This window comes from Sciurus carolinensis, assembly GCF_902686445.1.
Source record: "Sciurus carolinensis chromosome 19 unlocalized genomic scaffold, mSciCar1.2 SUPER_34, whole genome shotgun sequence".
NCBI lineage: Eukaryota > Metazoa > Chordata > Mammalia > Rodentia > Sciuridae > Sciurus > Sciurus carolinensis.
Genome location: NW_025920112.1, coordinates 414,385 through 432,927, shown reverse-complemented (window position 1 = coordinate 432,927; position 18,543 = coordinate 414,385). Strand labels below are relative to the sequence as shown.

Here is an 18,543-nt window from a genome sequence, read left to right as displayed (position 1 = left end):
CTCAGGATAGTTGTGGCTTTGAGTTTGTCTTGTTCTGCTCTCGAATCTTTGCTCTGGGACTTCATCTTGTCTGCTTGCCAAGGTTCCTGCTAACATGGAACCTTGGGGAGCAGGCCTGGGGACCCACACTGAAGGACTATTATAATCCTCACTCTCAAGATGTGCTGAGGAGGTTTTGTGAGGACAGAGCTCACTGCAGAACGAAGGGGCAGCTGAGTTGGCTGGAAAGGGAGGGCAGAGCCTGACTTGACGAGGCACTAAGGTGAACCTGACTTGACGAGAACATAAGGCTTCTTCCTGGCCCTCTGCACAATTCAAGTTAAATCCTAGTAAGGCAGCTGGAAAGCTAAGTTCACCACATTCAGTGAAGAACCCCAGGGATCTACAAAAATGGCAGAACTCAATTACAAGTATTGGACAGTAATGAATTAAGCTTAAAACTTAATTAACTAAGCTTTAAAAATAAGACTCTTAGTAATGATGATACTTAATTGTGCTTACTATGTGCCAGTGACTTTCCAGAGGACTTTTATCTGTGAAATGCTTTCATCCTTACAGGGAAGTGCACACTTTAATTACCCACATTTAACTGGTCAGTCTACTCAAATACAGAAAGAATAAGACCTCTGTCCAGGAGAGCACCCAGTAAGTAACTCAGGGCTCTGGCACTGGGGTTCCTGATGTTAACCACTTCCCCGCACGGATTCTATGGTGTAGCATCCATGTCACTAGGCTTCTTTCACATAAGAGTCTATAATGTATTTCTAGCATTATCAAGGAATTTATCAATACATAAACCAATATTTAGATCTTTTAAGTTGAGAATCACCAAAGCAAATCTGTAACATGGTGTCTCATAGAAATACAAATGCTTCAATTTTATTTTTTGAAAAACAAAAATTAAGACATATGAATGATTTTTCTTCCTGTCTAATGAAGATACATTGTGGTATGGATTTTGGAGTCAAATTTCCCAGTTTTGCATTATGACTTCATTTTTATTAACAGGGTGAATTTGGGTAAATTATCTCACTCTCCAAATGTCATTTTTCCCTTTTGTAAAATGAGAATGATCACAGAATTTACCTCACACAACAGTTTGCATAAGGATCAAATGAGACAACTATATAGCAGCTGGTACCCTGCCTAGGATGAGAAATCACTCAATACATCTTATTATGGAACTGCGAAGCTTATTGCTGAAACTTTTCATTGGGCTGCTAGCAGAGAAGGAGGTAGAAATGTATCATAATTTAGAATCTACAACATATTCTGTAATATGACTACAACAATTATCCAGTGGCTGTTTATTTCAGAATTAGGTTGGTGACTTTATTTTCTACATCAATCTATTACAACCCAGCCACAAAGGCTTATCTGAAAAGCACTTAAAATGGAGACTTTTGGTTCCATGGATGTCAAGTCTTCAAATATGTCAAAAACTCCAGGTGCATAACTTTGTTCTGGTTTTGGGTGAGATGTGCTTTGTGAGATTCTTAGGCACCAACTCTCCCAGGAAGACGAGTGACCTTTGGTGAGATAGGATGTACTCTCGCTCTTCGGGAGTTAGCTGGTTAATGCCTCCTCTCCTGAGGGCCTCCTTCTAAGATGAACAACGCTTCCTGCATCGGGCTCACTGTGTCTGGTCACGGTGGCTCCAGTCACCGCTGTGACCGTTCTGGTTACCTCGATTTGCTTTGCTTTGCTTTAAACATGGAATGGATTTGTATTTACTTCTTTCTGCGCAAGACTTAAGGTACCTGGGCGTCGGGGCTGCATGTCCAGCAGCGTGAGCGGGCGCTAAGGTACCTGGGCGTCGGGGCTGCACGTCCAGCAGCGTGAGCTGGCCCTGGAAGGCAGCAGCGTGCTATACCTGCCCCCTGTGAGGAGCCTGTGGGTCACGCCCACCAAGTGCTGGGTGAGAGGAAGCTCTTGCTCTCTCCTTCAGCAGGCGGCTTGGACAGTCCAGAGTCACATCTCCGACCCCAGCTCCCTATCCACAGGAGGAAGTCCTGCCCTACCTTGCAGTCCCAGCTCCCTGTAGCTCAGAGTCCAAAGATTAACTATGTAAAATATATTGTTGTTTTGTGTGTCATATTTAAAGATGAGAAGAGTGTATTAGAGATGGAGTTAATATAGATAAAAAGAAAAGGTAGTTTGATCATCATTAAAAATGATTTAATGAATGATTGTGGTAAAAGGACTAATTAGTAAAAAACATCATATATTATTGAATTTCTTTTACCTTGTATTATAACCACAATTTCATCAATTAAAAAAATATGAAATGTATCCCATGGTGGCGCTGAGAGCTCCCCTCCCGGTGTGTCCGCAGGCTGGTTCGTGGATCCTGTGGGCACAGACCTCGCACTGCAGAGGGATTTGCCGACTCGACTGTGAGGGACATTGAGATGGGTTGGGTGGTTCTCTGGGTCCATCTGGAAGGATCGGATTTCGACAGAGGGCGTTTAGGGAGGTAGGACCATTAAAATCAGAATATGCAAGTCCAGGAGCAGAGAGGTTAGAGAGCAGAAAAGATGGTCTTAGAAACAGAAGGAACCCTGGCTCAAGAGTGCAGGTCTTTAGAAGCTGGAAAAGGTGAAAAATTCTCCTTCAGGGCCTCCGAACGGAAGCGCTGGCTAACAAGGTGCGGACCGGGGACTCCCTGCACCTATTTCCTTAGGACTGAAAGATCATTGATTTCAGTTGACTTATGCCACTGGAGGTGATCAATGACGCAGTGACGAAAGCAGCAGAGCATGTGGCACAGGGCTAGGCCTGGCCCAGGCGACCAACGCCACTCGCCAGTGTCTCCCGGCTCTGATGACAATTCTCATAAGGCAAGATCAGCTCAATGGTTAGTTCTCAGGGTCTCATGTCCAGTGTTGTGTGTGTGTGTGTGTGTGTGTGTGTGGTGTGCGTGTAGTGTGTGTAGAGTGTGTGTGTGTGTGTGTGTGTGTGTGTGTGTGGTGTGTGTGGTGTGTGTGTGTGGTGTGTGTGTGGTGTGTGTGTGTGTGGTGTGTGTGTGGTGTGTGTGTGGTGTGTGTGGTGTGTGTGTGTGGTATGTGTGTGTGGTATGTGTGGTGTGTGTGTGTGGTGTGTGTGCACCATGGGGCACTGAACCCAGGGCTTTGCACGTTAGGCAAGTGCTCTGCCACTGGGTTGTATGCTCATCACTGCCTTCGGGCTTTGAGTTCAAGATCATTATAAAAACAAAACAAAGAAAAAAAAGCAACCTTAGGAAAGTGAAGTAAATAAATAACTCAGAGTAGATGGGAGATTCATTTCCAAATACTGTTGGTGAGAAGATGTGGGTAATACTGATTAAAGGTCGTTGTAGGTAACTCTGGTGCTCACAGGTGCAGACTTTTGCCAATGCTTATTTAATTCCGTTTCTTTCCTTTGCAGCAGATGCATTCCCTATTTCGTGGCATATGGAATACCGCAGACCAAGACTCTACAACAAGATGGTCAACAGATGCTTTTAGTGCCACTTGAAGGTCTCTGATTTAATTTTAACCCCAGAGGCATTAAACCACACTTGGCTTGCAGAATTCCCCTTCCTGGTCCTGTTCCCCCTCCGCCTCTCTCGGCTGGCATTACAGGATGGCCAACTTTACACAGGCCTCTGAGTTTGTCCTCCTTGGCTTCAGAGGGGGCCCGGGGGTGCAGAAAGCAATCTTTCTGGTCTTTTTGGTGCTGTACCTCCTGGCCGTGGTGGGGAACTTGGGCATGATCGTGCTTATCAGGGCCGATGTCCATCTGCACACCCCCATGTATGACTTCCTCCAGAGCCTTTCCTTCCTGGACGTCTGCTATTCTTCCACGATTGCGCCCAGGGCCCTGGCGACCTGCCTGGAAGAGGACCACAGGGTGTCCTTTGCTGGGTGTGCTTCTCAGTTCTTCTTCTTGTCTCTCTTTGGCACCACCGAGGCCTTCCTCCTGGCTGCCATGGCCTATGACCGCTTCACTGCCATCTGCAGCCCTCTCCTGTACTCGGTGAGCATGACTCGCTGGGTCTGCATCCTGCTGGTGTCAGGGTCCTATGCAGGGGGTGTGGTGAATGCTGTCACTCAAACCACCATGACCTTCAGGCTGTCCTTCTGTGGGTTGAACGAGATCAATGACTTTTTCTGTGACGTCCCTCCACTCTTGTCCCTCTCTTGTTCAGACACCTTTGTGAACCAGTTGGTTCTTCTCGGCTTGTGTGGTTCCATTATCGTCAGCACCTTCTTGGTGGTGTTGGTCTCATACACATATATCATCTCAACCATCCTGAAGATGCGTACCGTGCAGGGGCGCCAGAAAGCCTTCTCCACCTGCGCCTCCCACCTGACGGGAGTGTGCTTGTTTTTCGGTACTGTGTTCTTCATGTATGCACAACCCAGTGCTGTCTCCTCCATGGAGCAGAGCAAAGTGGTGTCCGTCTTTTACACCGTGGTCATCCCCATGTTGAATCCCCTCATCTACAGCCTGAGGAACAAAGACGTCCAGCAGGCTCTGCAGAGGGGCAGGCAGAAGCTCCTCATGGTCCTGTGACTGTGGCTCTCACCCCCCAACCTGGAATCTATCCACACTCCTGCTGCTCATGGGCAGGATGCGTAGACATGCTTCACCATGCTTCTCAGTTTCTTTATGGAAGTCTGCAATTTAGAGGACAGAGCACACTCAGTAGTCTTGCTGTTTTTAACAATGAGCAATAGCAAGGCTTAGGGAGAACAAAATGTTAAAACTGGAAGAATGGGTGATTAAACAGACGGGTACCTTTTTATTTTACCTCATATTTCATATAGCATCTTGATCGAGTGCTATCAGAAAATAGGTAAAAATTGAACTTTTATAAAATCAGTAAAATGCTTATTTTGAAGTACAAATGCAAATCCGTCCCAAAGGTAAATAAAATGGTTTGGTATTTAACCTAAAAATATTTAGAAATATTAAATTAGTAGGCATTTTTTATATTAAAAATTGATAAATTTTACTTTAAACATTTTGTGGACACATAATTGAGACCCAACAAACTCAATAATTAAGCTGTACAGTTTGCTGCTTTAACACATGTACGTACTTGTGATACCATGGCCACAATCAAGGTAATAAGTGTGTTCCTTGTGCCTGGGCCTCTTCCTCACGCTTCCCTCACCCCAGGAAACACTGCCCCCCAGCCCAACAGTCTCTGATCTGTGTCAGTCACATTCCCCAGGTTTCACCTAAGTTGAATTATACATGACATCATCTTTTGCAGGCACCTTGGACTGGATCTGGCTCTTTCACTGAATGTAATTATTTTGAGATCCATCCAGCTAGTAGCAATTCCCAGAATGAAGTTGTGGCAACTGCCAGTCAGTGGATGGAACTGAAGACATCGTGCTAAGTGAAATAAGCCAGATTCAGAAAATCAAGGGTTGAAAGTTTTTCCTCATATGCTGACGCTCAGACAAAGTGAGGGGAAGAAAGGAAGATAGATACCACGAAGGTGCAGGGAGGCTCAGTGAAAGAGGCTGAAGGGGAGAGGGAGGGACAAAATGCAGAAGGCGTTTGTTGATACTCCACTATGTATGTGTAAATACACCCCAGTGGACTCCAGGAAACTGGGACCAGTGAGCTTACTCTAAAGCACACTTGTTCTAGTGAGCTTCCACCACTCTCCAGCACACTAGGTCCAGTGAGCTTCTACCCCTCTGCAGCACACTGGGTCTAGTGAACATCAACTGATTTCCAGAATACAGGGTCCAGTGAGCTTCCACCACTCTCCAGAACACTAGGTCCAGTGAGCTTCCACCGATCTCTAGCACTCTGGGACCAGTGAGCTCCCCAAACTGCTCTCCAGAACACTGGGTCAATTGAGCTACCCAGGTCTCTCTGCAACTCACTGGGTCCCTTGAGCTTCCCAGACCACTTTCCAGCACACTGTGTCCAGTGAACTTCCCAGGATGCTCTCCAGAACACTGAGTTCACTGAGCTCCCCAGGCCACTCTCCAGCACACTGTGTCCAGTGAACTTCCCAGGATGCTCTTCAGCACACTAGTTTCAGTGAGCTTCCTAGGTTGTTCTCTAGCTCACTGGATCCACTGAGCTCCCCAGGTCACTCTCCAGCACTCTGGGTCCAGTGAGCCCTCCAGGCCACTCTCCAGCACACTGGGTCCATTGAACTTCTACTAATCTCCAGCAACTAGGTCCAGGGAGCTTCACAGGCCGCTCTCCAGTTCACTTTGTCCACTGAACTCCCCAGGCTGCTCTCTAGCACACTAGGTCCAGTGAACTTTAACCACCCTCCAGCACACTGGGTCCAGTGAACTTTAACCACCCTCCAGCACACTGCACCCAGTGAGCCTCCCAGGCCGCTCTCCAGTTCACAGGGTCCACTGAGCCTCCTGGGACACTCAGCAGCACACTGGGTCCACTGTGCTTCCCAAGCTGCTCTTCAGCACATTTGGTCCGGTGAGCTTCCCAGGCTGCTCTCCAGAACATGGGGACAACTGAGCTTCCGAGGCCACTCTGCAACACATGGGGTATAGCGAGCCTCCACCCCTATCCAGCTCACTATGTCCACTGAGTTCTTGAGTCTGCTCTCCAGCACACTGGGTCCAGGGAGCTCCCCAGGCCGCTCTCCAGCACACTGTGTCCAGTGAACTTCCCAGGCCTTTCTCCAGAGCACTGGGTCCATTGAGCTTCCAGGCTGATCTCCAACTCACTGGATCCACTGAGCTTCCTAGGCTGCTGTCCAGCACAGCGGGTCAGTGAGATTCCCAGGCTGCTTTCTAGCACACTGGGTCCACTGAGTTGCCCAGGCTGCTCTCTAGCTCACTGGGTCCACTGAGCTTCCCAGGCTGCTGTCCAGCACACTGGGTCCAGTGAGCTTCCCAGGTCACTCTCCAGCACACTAGGTCCAGTGAGCTCCCCAGGCCCTTCTCCAGCTTACTGGGTTCACTGAGCTCCCCAGGCCACTCTCTAGCACTCAGGGTTCAGTGAGCCCTCCAGGTCGCTCTCCAGCACACTGGGTCCAGTGAACCTTCATTGTTCTCCAGCACACTGGGTCCAGTGAGCTTCACAGGCTGCTCTTCAGTTCACTGCATCCACTGAGCTTCCCAGGCTGCTCTCCAGCACACTGGGTCCAGTGAGCTTCCCAGGCTGTTCTCCAGCACACTGGGTCCACTGAGCCTCCCAGGTCACTCTCTAGCACAATGGATCCAGTGAACTTCCCAGTATGCTCTTCAGCAAACTGAGTCCAGTGAGTTTCCACTGCTCTCCAGTACACTGGGGCCAGTGAGCTTCTCAGAACATACTCCTGCTTACTGGGTCCACTGAGTTCCCCAGGCCGCTCTCCATCACACTAGATCCAGTGAACTTCCACCGCTCTAAAGCACACTTGGTCTAGTGAGTCTCCGAGGCCGCTCTCCAGTCCACTGGTTTGACTAAGCTCCCCAGGGCGCACTCCAGATCTCTGAGTCCAGTGAGATTGCCAGGCTTCTCTCCAGCACTCTCAGTCCCCTGAACTCCCCTGGCCACTCTCCAACCCACTGTGTCCAGTGAGCTTCCCAAGCCACTCTCCAGTACACTCAGTCTACTGAGCTTCCCAGGCCACTCTCTAGCTCACTGGACCCAGCAAGTTTTCCAGGATGCTATCCAGCTCACAGGGTCCAGTGAGCTTCCCAGACTGTTCTCCAGTACACTGGGAACAGACAGCTTCCCAGGCAGCTCTCCAGCAAACTGGGTCCAGTGAGCTTCCCAGACTGTTCTCCAGTACACTGGGAACAGACAGCTTCCCAGGCAGCTCTCCAGCAAACTGGGTCCAGTGAGCTTCCCAGGTCGCTGTCCAGCACACTGGGTCCAGTGAGCTTCCCAGGTCGCTGTCCAGCACACTGGGTCCGGTGAGCTTCCCAGGTCGCTGTCCAGCACACTGGGTCCGGTGAGCTTCCCAGGTCGTTGTCCAACACACTGGGTCCGGTGAGCTTCCCAGGTCGCTGTCCAGCACACTGGGTCAAGTGAGCTTCCCAGGTTGCTGTCCAGCACACTGGGTCCAGTGAGATTCCATTGATCTCCAGCACCCTGGGTCCAGTGAGCTTCCACTGCTCTCCAACTTACTGGGTCCAGTGAGCCTCCCAGGCCACTCTCCAGCACACTGAGCCCTGTGAGCTTCCACCGCTTTCCAGCACACTTGGCCCAATGAGACTCTTGAAGATTTTAATAACGTTTATAAATGTATAAAATTTATCTTGAATCATTCCTGATTTTGTAAATAAAACTTCTGGAATAAGCTGTGGAACTTGTAAAGCTGCTCACAGAGGGAGTACTCATTGAATTCTATTGAAATAATCCTGTTTTTAGTATCTGGGGACATTTTCACAGAGAGTAAAAGTATTTTCTATTTTATTATTAAATACATTGAACAAAAGTATTAACATTAAATTCTATGGCAAAATTTATGGCTGATAAAAAGTTTATCGTTGTGTAGGTGTACCATAACAATGAAGCAATACAGAGGCTATGATAATGAGTCAGAGATGCCCAGGGAGCAGGGGAGTGTGTCACCATTGCTATCCCACAGCTGTTTTCATGTGCCCCATACACAGATCCTCTCTCTCTGTCTCTCTCTCTCTCAGACTGTTTCCAGTGTTCTTACCAAAAAACTGCACAAATAAATAAAGCTGTACTAAGTAGAAACAGAGGAGTGCTGAGCATCATGGGGTAGAAATTTATCCTTCAACGCAAATGGGAAGTTAGTGTTTGAGAAAGAAGAAGATATAGAACATATTTTAGATAGGCAATTCAGAATAACTTGAATTTGAGTCAAAATAAGGCATTTCATAATAAATTAGATATTTAGCTACAGACCTTTAGAAAATAAAGCACTTGCTTTCTAAGGAAAATGATACTTTGCTTATTATTGCCATGGACTTCTGTCCGACTTCTCAAGCTTTCTCCATCTTCTGAGTTAGAGAGGAAGTAAGGCCTGTTCTGGGCAAGACAGCAGAGCCCTCCTACATCCTAGATTCCAAGGACGGTCTGTGTGTGACATTTAGGGAGGCGCTTCTGCAATTCCAAACAGATTCTATCAAGGCAGGGGATGACATCTGCTCCTCAGAGGACCCCACCAAGTTGACCTTTCTGAGTGTTGGACTGCAGCGTTTGCAATCAGGATGACCCAACTGTGTGGGCCAGCAGGAGCTGAGCAAGCGGCAGCGGAGTCCACGGGCAGCTGCAGAGCCTGTGCTGACCGCCGAGCAGACACTCCCTGGCTGTGCAGTCTGGGTTATTTCCTCTCCTGGAAATAAAACCTTGTATTTTTAAAAAGTCCCAAGTAATATGTCTCACATTAAACTACAGAAACACACATTCCCATCTGATTGTTTTTGCAGAAATTGACAAGTGTAGCACGAAGTTTGTAGAAGATTCAAATGGCAAAATCAGTTCTGAACAAAAGGTTAACAGATTCATAGTGCTCACACATCAATTTTAAAACTTACTACAAACTTACCAGACTTAAGATTCCGTGGTTCTGGTGGAAAGACAGTCATACAGATCAACTAGATAAAATTGTTAAACCCTAACATTTACATATGTGATTTTTTAAAAAATTTTGATTCTGTGGATTTAACCTGGGATGTTCAACCACTGAGTCACATCCCAGGCTCTTTTTAAATTTTCTGAGACAGGGTCTTTCTAAATGGCTGAGGCTGACCTTGAACTTGCAGTCTTCCTGCCTCAGGCTCCTGAGCTGCTGGGTTTACAGGTGTGCACCACCAGGTCCAGCAATATAAGTGATTTTTAATAAATGTGTTGACACAAGTAAGTTGTGTGTTAGTGCACTGAAGACTACTGGTTAGTCACATGCAAAGGAGTAAGTTTGCATCTGTATCACATACCACACATAAAAATAACTCAAAATGGATCAACTGAACCAGAAAGCTTAAACTATAAAGATTTAAGAAGAAAATATAAGCAGAAAGAAATACTTATGTGAATTTGGAAATAGGTTCTTTGATATAATACCAAAACTTAAGAAAAAAAGAAAAGAAAAAGAAGAAAATGTAGAAGAATAAAACTGAAATCTTTCAAAATTAAAAACAAAAGAATATAGCTTTTGTGTTTAGAACATCATGAAAACATGAAAAACTATATAACATATAGGAAAAATGTTTGTAACTCATGTGTTATTACAATCTAATATCTAGAACTATAACTAACATTTAAACCTTAATAATAAAGAGATACATAATCAAATTTAAAAATAAATGAACCACCCAGTAGACATTTCCCTGAAAAAGACATGCAACTGACTGATAAATACATAAATGACATTTGCCACATCATTAATTATCAGGGACATAAAAATGAACACTAAATGAGATGTCAACTCACACACCTGAATCACTGTGTTCAAAATAGAAATAATACCACGAGTGCTGAGAATGTGAACCAGTTACATCTCCATCCGCTGCTGGTTGGAATGTAAGCTGCTGTTTCCATGTTATGTTAGACAATGTGAAAGGTAGCATGATCAGAAAAATAACCTGGTAATTTTTCAGCGTCAGACATAGAGTCACGATAGGACTTCCTAATTCTACTCCTAGTTATGTACCAAAAGTAAATGAAAACATATTTTTACACAAAAATCTCTACACGTTTTCCTAATTACAGACAGTGAGCCTGGTGCAAAGGTCCCTCAACTGACGGATCAATTAACAAAACGTATGGTGTCCGTATGGTAGAATACTGTAGGGTAATAGGACGACTGGAGTTTGACACCTGCAACACTGGTGCCCTTGGGGAAGCTGAGTAGTTTGGAGGAGAGGCCTGGGGCCTTCCAGTCTGTGGAGACGAGAGGTACAAACCCGTGGTGGAGGATGGAGGCTGACTGCCGGTAAGGAAGGACTGGGGGTCATGCAGATGTAAAATCGTGTCGACTATTGCTACACTCTGGAATATACTGAAAATGGTCGGATTTCACACTTTTCATGGGGGATTTGTATGGCATGGAAATACGTGTCAGTGAAACTGCTGTACCACACGAGCGAGTGGCCAGCCTCCGACTGGAGGCCTCCTTACTCCAACTGCCATGCAGTATTGTGCGCTCAGTGGCTGCTCTACAAGCCGGTCTCCTCTCGCCGGGACCAGAGCCTAGTCCCTGGGGGCTACCCCTTCATCCGCGCTGAGCAGTGCCAGGCACGGCTCCTACCAGGGAAACAGCTGCTCAGCTCCCCGAGACTCCGAAGTCACGGTTCACCCACGTGCCCTCTGACCACGACCACCCCAGGCTAGGTGCTCAGCACCCCGCCGCCCACCTGGGCACTTGCCGCTGCTCACTCGTGGCTCTTCACCTCCCGAGCTCGGCTGCAGCCTGCACGCTGCCACGTCCTCTTCTATTCACTGATACCCAACTCCTCTTAGGCCCGCATTCAAACCCTCCGCATTTACGTCCAGGGCACGCATGGTATTTGAACAAAATCATTCCTGTGACTTGGACTGCATTGTTCCTTTTAAAAAATGTATGTGTTATTGGTCAAAATGCTCCAAAATTGTCTATAGTTTTTAATTTATATTGAGTATGTAGCTCAATTCTTTTAACACTGCACCATCTGTTATGGAATTTCTCCCCTTTATAGTGCTTATTTGTATAGATATCTAATAAGATTTCCACACGATATAAATGGTTTCCAGGAAACACGATCATAGCGTACCTCTCAAAGCTTATCATTTATTTTTAAAAGTATCAGAGGCTGAAGCTTCATTTACATAGAGACAAAACCTTTTTCTTAACCCTAACCATCAGTAGTGACTAAAAGTTTGTCATCGTTTTACATTTTGAATACCTTAGCAAAGACTTAGGCTATTATTTGCAGTTTTGATTTATTTCATCTGTGTGAAAGGCATCATAATCCTGAAAGTGAACAATCTTTTACCAAATTCTATTTTCAAATAAGCTTAGGAATTTTCCTAGTGAGTGATATTATTTGATTGGGTAATATGGTGTTTATTGTTACCTTTATCTCCTCAGAGCCAAATGTAAAAATATTTGTCAAACCTAAAATTGAGTTAAATTTTCATAAAAGTTCAAACAATTACATAAGTAAGAAAATTTGCTTGAAGGGTAGTGAAGAGTAGACTCTCTTCTCACTCCTATTACTGGAGATTGAACCCAAGGAGCTTAGACACTGAGTCACGACCCCAGCCCTTTCTATTTTTTTTTTTATTTTGAGGCAGTTGCTGAGCTGACTTGGAACTTGTTGTCCCCCTGCCTCAGTCTCTGGAGCTGCTAAGATTACAGACGTGTGTAACCATGCCTGGCCTCCAGAGTAGCCTTGTTTTTAACAAAGTAGAAAAGTATTATTAAGAACATTACTTCACTGAACTCAGATAGTGGTTTTTAACCCATTGGCTTGAGCACAGAGGGGGAAGCATTTGCTCTGATGGTCTGCTAGACCTAGAAGAGGGAGAGAGACAGTAAGGAATTCACGGTCATCATTGCTCTGAGCTATTGTATTCACTGCATTGAGTGCTGTTCTTACAGTAAGTGAGGGAGAAATGCCCAAATTAGAGAAGCACAATCCACCTCCAAATTATATGTTAGTTCATTAAAAAGAAGTGTGAAGAATTCCCAGCTGACACAGTGAGGTCAACCATCTCAATGTCACCAATATCGTAAGACATGTGGGGACCAGTTTTTGGCTATGCCATCTCTGTCTGCAATGAGTCTTGGAATGTCTGGAAGGAAGACTGCTGAGCTCCTCCCAAGATCTGCACCTCTAGCATTATCTGCGTGATCAAGTTCACCATATGCCAAGAAGACAGATTTTTTATTTTTAAAGATGCAAAGATCCAAACTCGGTTCAATTTAAGCCATCTAAAGGGAGATATTCTGGTATTGGCCTGATTTAACCAGCTGGGATGTTTTTTAGTAGAGGATCAAAGGTTACCCCAAGATCAAGAAAACAGTCCTGCTAGCTTCAGAGAGGCAAGCCATCAAGAGTCCAGCAGCTGCAGAGGAAGAAGTTTACTTCAATGACCGCTGAAGTGTGGAAGATGACCCTGAGTCAGATGCGAAAGTGCCCTGAGCAGACCCAGCTCAAAACAAAGGTGCTGGTGTGCAGTTAGTGTTATGGAGAAAAAGAAAACTAATACAATAATAGGGGTTTCATAAGGCAGTTAGGGATAGGGTTAAATCTCAACTGCATTTCATCTCATATAAATACCAAAACACACACATATATATATGCATATTATGTATATGTATGTTATATAAAATTATATATAATGTATATTGTATATAATTTTATACATATATAAACATGTCACACATGAAATTTAAGGAAAATATGAAGATTTTAGGAAACCATTCTCTTTTAAAAAATGATCACATCAGTTAAGCAATTGTTCAAAATATTAGCACAAAACAATTGCAGTGCATTCTACACATAAAGATCAGAACACCTAAGGATGTAAAATCCACACTCAGGGGTTCTTATGAACATTTCAGTCTCCTAAGTATACAATAATGTATGTGGAGGAAGGAAATAAATGCGAGTTTCTCAATCCTCCAGTACCCCAAAGGAGAGTGTTCTCCACAAACACTCACAAAATGCCAAACCTCCAAGAAACATGTTTTCTCCATCTAAGTTAATTTCATTTCAATAATTATAATAAAAGTATGTCTGAGTCAATAGGTAGATAATTCATGAATCATTTCAACAAAAAGGTAAATTCAGAGTATATTGGATTGTACATAAGCAATCCTATGACAAGATTAAATGTACTACATGTGAAAGATTGAGCTGTGCATTCAATCCAGGAGCTGCTTCAGCTGGCAACCACCTTGCATTTGTTAAGTAGAGAAAGGATGCAGATGTGCATATGTCTCAGCAAATGTTTGCTTCTTACATATGCTGTGGTCCGTATAGCCACAGAGAGCAGAGAACTTGGATGCCGGAGTGCATTGGCCTGCATATAAGTGTAGGCATAAGTCAAGTGCTTAAAACAATTACTCAGCTTGCTCTCCAGATTTCCCCTTCCCAAGCACCTTCATGAATGCCCTGGACACCTCCCTGTTCCTCACGCTGTAGATAAGGGGGTTCAGCATGGGGGTGAGGATGGTGTAGAAGGCCGACACAATCTTGTCCTGCATGGGGGACCGGTTAGAAGTGGGTCGCATGTAGATGAACATGGCTGCTCTGTAGTACATGCCCACCACCATGAGGTGGGAGGAGCAGGTGGTGAAAGCTTTGCGGCGCCCCTCCCCAGACCCCATGTGAATGACAGCCAGAATCACGGGAGCATAGGAGGCAATGATGATGGCAACAGGGAACAGAAGTAAAATCCTGGAAGTCTTCTTAAAATCACTTCAGCTTCATGGCTTCTACAAGTATTTTGACATTAAATACACTGGCAGGAATAAAGCCCATCCCTACTTTGTCTTTGACTCTCATATTTTATAAAAACATCAATCTTGGATGTTTTGTGGAAAATCCCTTTAATAGTTTTCATTTGGCTGAAGAGCAGCACCTTTCTATCCCTGTGTTTTGGCCTCCATTTCATTTCCTTTTGGGACTTCTTCCCTTGGGATCAGGCATTGGCTTCTTTTATTTCTTCTTTAAAGCCATCTGAACAAAATTTTCCAATGACTGGTTCAGCTGCTTGTCTTCCCAGAGCGTCCTGCACTCCTCACCCAGTCTGTGACCACACCCGCACTGCAGTGGTAGCCAGGAGCTCCCTGTGCCCTCCCTCCCTCCTCATTTCCACACACCCTTATCAGTGCTTCTCACAGTTACCATCCTTCACAATGAACTCCACCCCAGTTGTGTGGATAAGTGCAAACCACGCTGCTTGGCTTTTTCAAATGTCTTACTTTCCTGTCCTTCATAAGAATTTTGCTAATTGTATAGTCTTGGTACTATTTTATTGATGGTGTGTTTATTTTCAATTGACATGTGATCCTTCTGCATGTTTATGTGGTGCATGTGATGCTTCTGTGTATAAGTAGTGTAGTGTTCAAATCAGGATAAGCTTATCTAGTTCTTTAAACATTTGTTGTCTCTCTATTGTGAGAACATTCAAAATGATTTCTTCTAGAATATTTGAAATGTGCAGTGCATTGTCTGTTTTCAACAACATGGATGGAACTGGGGTCATCGTGTTAAGCAGAACAACCCAAGCACAGAATGACCAGACCCACGAGGTCTCACTCATGTGGATCTGCATAAGGTGAGCATTAAAGGGCACTTTGCAGAGGTTGAGGGCCAGGTGGGGAAGGAAGGATGTGGATGGTGGTCAAGGGCTCCTTGATTACAGTGAGATCAGAGAGGGGATTCTGGCATTCTGTTGTGCAGCAGTGTGACTACAGATAATATTATGTACTCTGTTTTTATAGAACTCATTATATTTTCTAAACCTCTTCCTATCATTCTCTGCTGCATCTATTTCCTTCCACTCCGACATTTGACATGGCTCTGTTGGAGTAGAGGATCTGACAGTTGACACAGTCTGTTGGAGTAGAGGACTCAACACTTGACACAGTTCTGTTGATCGTCCTCCCTCCCGGGGGCCATAGGCATGGCATATTGCCATGTGTAGTTGCTTTTTAATATTAATAATCAATATATCATTAGAAACTTACTGGAAAAAACATTGGGAAGGTTTACTGTATGGGGACACAAAACAGTGCATAATAAAAATTTAGTAGTAATACATAGATAAAATATATGAAAATAAACAATTGTAGCTGTGCTCGAGTTAAAAGGTGCCTGTGATTGCTTTGGTATAATAATTTTTAATATAGATGGATAAAGAGACATTACTCTGAGCTTGGATGCGGTGTTTAGCCTTGGTTGCTTTCCTAGTTTTAATAGTTGATTCTAGAGATACTTTACATAATACAAACATTTAGGTTAGTCATAAATATAATTTGTGCTTTTCCTATGTTTATTCTAATTCTTTGAGAATCAGAATAAGATTGTAGTCTGCCATTATATGAAATTAGAATAGACTAAATATTAACTATAAGTTGATTTCTTTGCCCTTTAATAATAGTAAAAACTTTTCACTGTTAAACATTTGAGTTCATGGTGAGGGTGGTTTCTCAGAAAATCTAGTGATGTGTTTGTTCTGAAGGTTGAAGGCTGGAAGATCATGGTGCCCTCAGTTTAACTGGAAGACAAGGTGTTTTAGTTTAGCTGGGAGATGAGGTTGTTTTAATCTAGCTGGGAGATGAGGTTGTTTTGGTCTGAACTGTCAAACAGAGAGAATGTGTACTCTGAGAAGAAGCATAGATTGTACTTTTGAAAGTTTTTCTTATTCTAAACTAACCATAAAATAATATAATCATTACTAAAGAAAAATATCTATAAAAAGGCTGGCAGAAAAATAAAGATTCAGTTTCAGCCTCAGGACACTTGGTGTCTCTGTCTGCTGACGCCTCCCATCCACCTAGGACCCCGAACCCTGCTAGGGCTGGAACCCAGAAATTCACCCTTGTCAAGACTTTCAGGCACACTCCTCAGGGAAATCTTGAAACAAGTCAGGTTGAACAATGCCCATGAGTGTCCATGCCTGCTGATTGAAATTTACTGCCCAGCCGCAGAAGGCCACACCACGTGAAGCAACTGCATCCCCTGTCCCAGCTGTATGTATATCCTTTTAGGTTTGCTGGTGTGTTACTGTGCGTGACCTTCTTTATGCTTGACACACACATATTACTAAAAGTTGGGGAAGAACAACACAAGTCAAACAGCTCCAGAACATTCACTCCATTCTCCATTGTTCACCAGCTAAGTTTCAACCCATGTGCTGCATCCTGGAAAGGTACCCAGATCATCAGAGTGACTTCTTTCAGACAGGACTTAAGTCACTGGTTTAACTAGTCCACAAACTGCTCAGTCCCCCACATCACTCTCCTGCGACATTCCTCAGGGACAGTCGGTTGGTGACATTCTTTCCTACAGTCTTCTACCTCTGAGGATCACTTCTTCCAGTTCCAGCACACGCAGTGCTCTGACTCCTTCTTCATTCCCTAGTCCAGCTCTGTACACACTGAGCTGGACAGGTGCCCTCCCTCTCTGTTCCACGTGCCCAGTGAAGGTGAGGACATCCAGGTCCAGAGAACCTGGGCTTAGTTCATGTCCACACCAACTCTTGTATCACCAGACCACTGAAGCAGCCTCTCCAGGATTTTGTTTCTGTTCTCTCCACCCCACATGATTGTCGGTAGGATAAGTTACCCCTCAGGGTTTCTCATCCAACTACATCTGTCACAGCATGCACTATTCAGACCAACCTTACCATCACCACTCAGACCCGCTGCCCTTCATTTCCTTACTGCATTGTTGAGTCATGATTGACAAGCTATGTGTTTATTTCTGATTTTCTCTTTAACAAACAAGAGAGTTCATGCACAAAGGATGTTCATAAGATTCCCATAGATAATAGACCAGTTCCACTGGAGTATCCTGCAGTGATTCTTAAATTCCCATACTTTATATTCCTGTAAACAAGGCATTACCTTCCTTTAGCATCTTCACTGGCATTATTTCATTTAATTTTAAAATTGTTAGAAATATAGGAAATGTATACTCTAATTTTTCAGAAACTATAAAGGTGTAAGTTGTAGATTGAAATGAAAAATCACCTCATTATTTAGAGACATTTAAAATAACAGAATTTATGATACACAGTTGTTGAACAGATGGTGGTTCCATCCAGGGACTTGGACTCACCAATGCCCAAACCATATACAGATTGTGGACTGCACCTTCTTTCTGGGTCTTACCTTCCACGTCTTCAAGAAGACATCCCACATCCAAGGACACCAGAAGCCTTTAAGTTTCCAGAGTGAGTCTCTGCAGCACAGTTCTGTAAGCCATCTGTGGTGTGCTTTTGCAATCCCGTGGGGAATTCAGTCCCTAATCTTCAATTACACTACTCTGTGTTATGACCCTGTTTTCTCCTAGGGTTTCATAGAATTTAGTTTTGAACTTGTGAAGGTGAGAGAATATTTATCATGAAAAGAAAGTCATTTCACTTTATTAATGAATAATACAGACTCCCTATATATTTTTTCCTGTTCAATTCACCTATGATGACTGCATTTTGACACTCCTTTTTAAATATTTCATGATTTTTAACTCTATTAATTCCATAAGTTTCAGGGAGAAGCAGGAAGTTAGTAGTCTTCTTATTCTTAATGAATTAAAATTCTGAGAGTTTTTTTTTTCCTTATTTACCTGTAAATAGAGCTTTTAAAGCCTTTATTAGGTACTGTCAAATGGGCGTGACAGATGGGACCATTCTGTGTTAGCCTCAGACTGCCTTTCCTATGTTTGTGACTTCAGCACTCTTGTTTTCAGGCTTTGAAAGTTGGGCATCTGTGGTGCCTGACTCTACCATTAACTGTGTAGAACCATCTTTCAACACTCTTATGAAATACACAGAGGGAAAGACCAAAGATTTTCCCCATTCTTTCACACCACCCCATACAACATTTCTCACACCAGGTGTGAGGGCCTATTTTTCTCATACTGCTTTGTTGCACATGTAAGTAGGAAATTACATTTG

The 18,543-nt window shown here is 44.2% G+C and overlaps 1 protein-coding gene across 1 annotated transcript; it reads left to right on the top strand.

Annotated features, from left to right (window-relative positions):
* Positions 1–3,606: 3,606 nt before the first annotated feature.
* Positions 3,607–4,539, top strand: LOC124973447 (olfactory receptor 12-like). The gene has a single exon (XM_047537376.1). The coding sequence runs from the start codon at positions 3,607–3,609 to the stop codon at positions 4,537–4,539; it is 933 nt and encodes a 310-aa protein (XP_047393332.1).
* Positions 4,540–18,543: the final 14,004 nt, after the last annotated feature.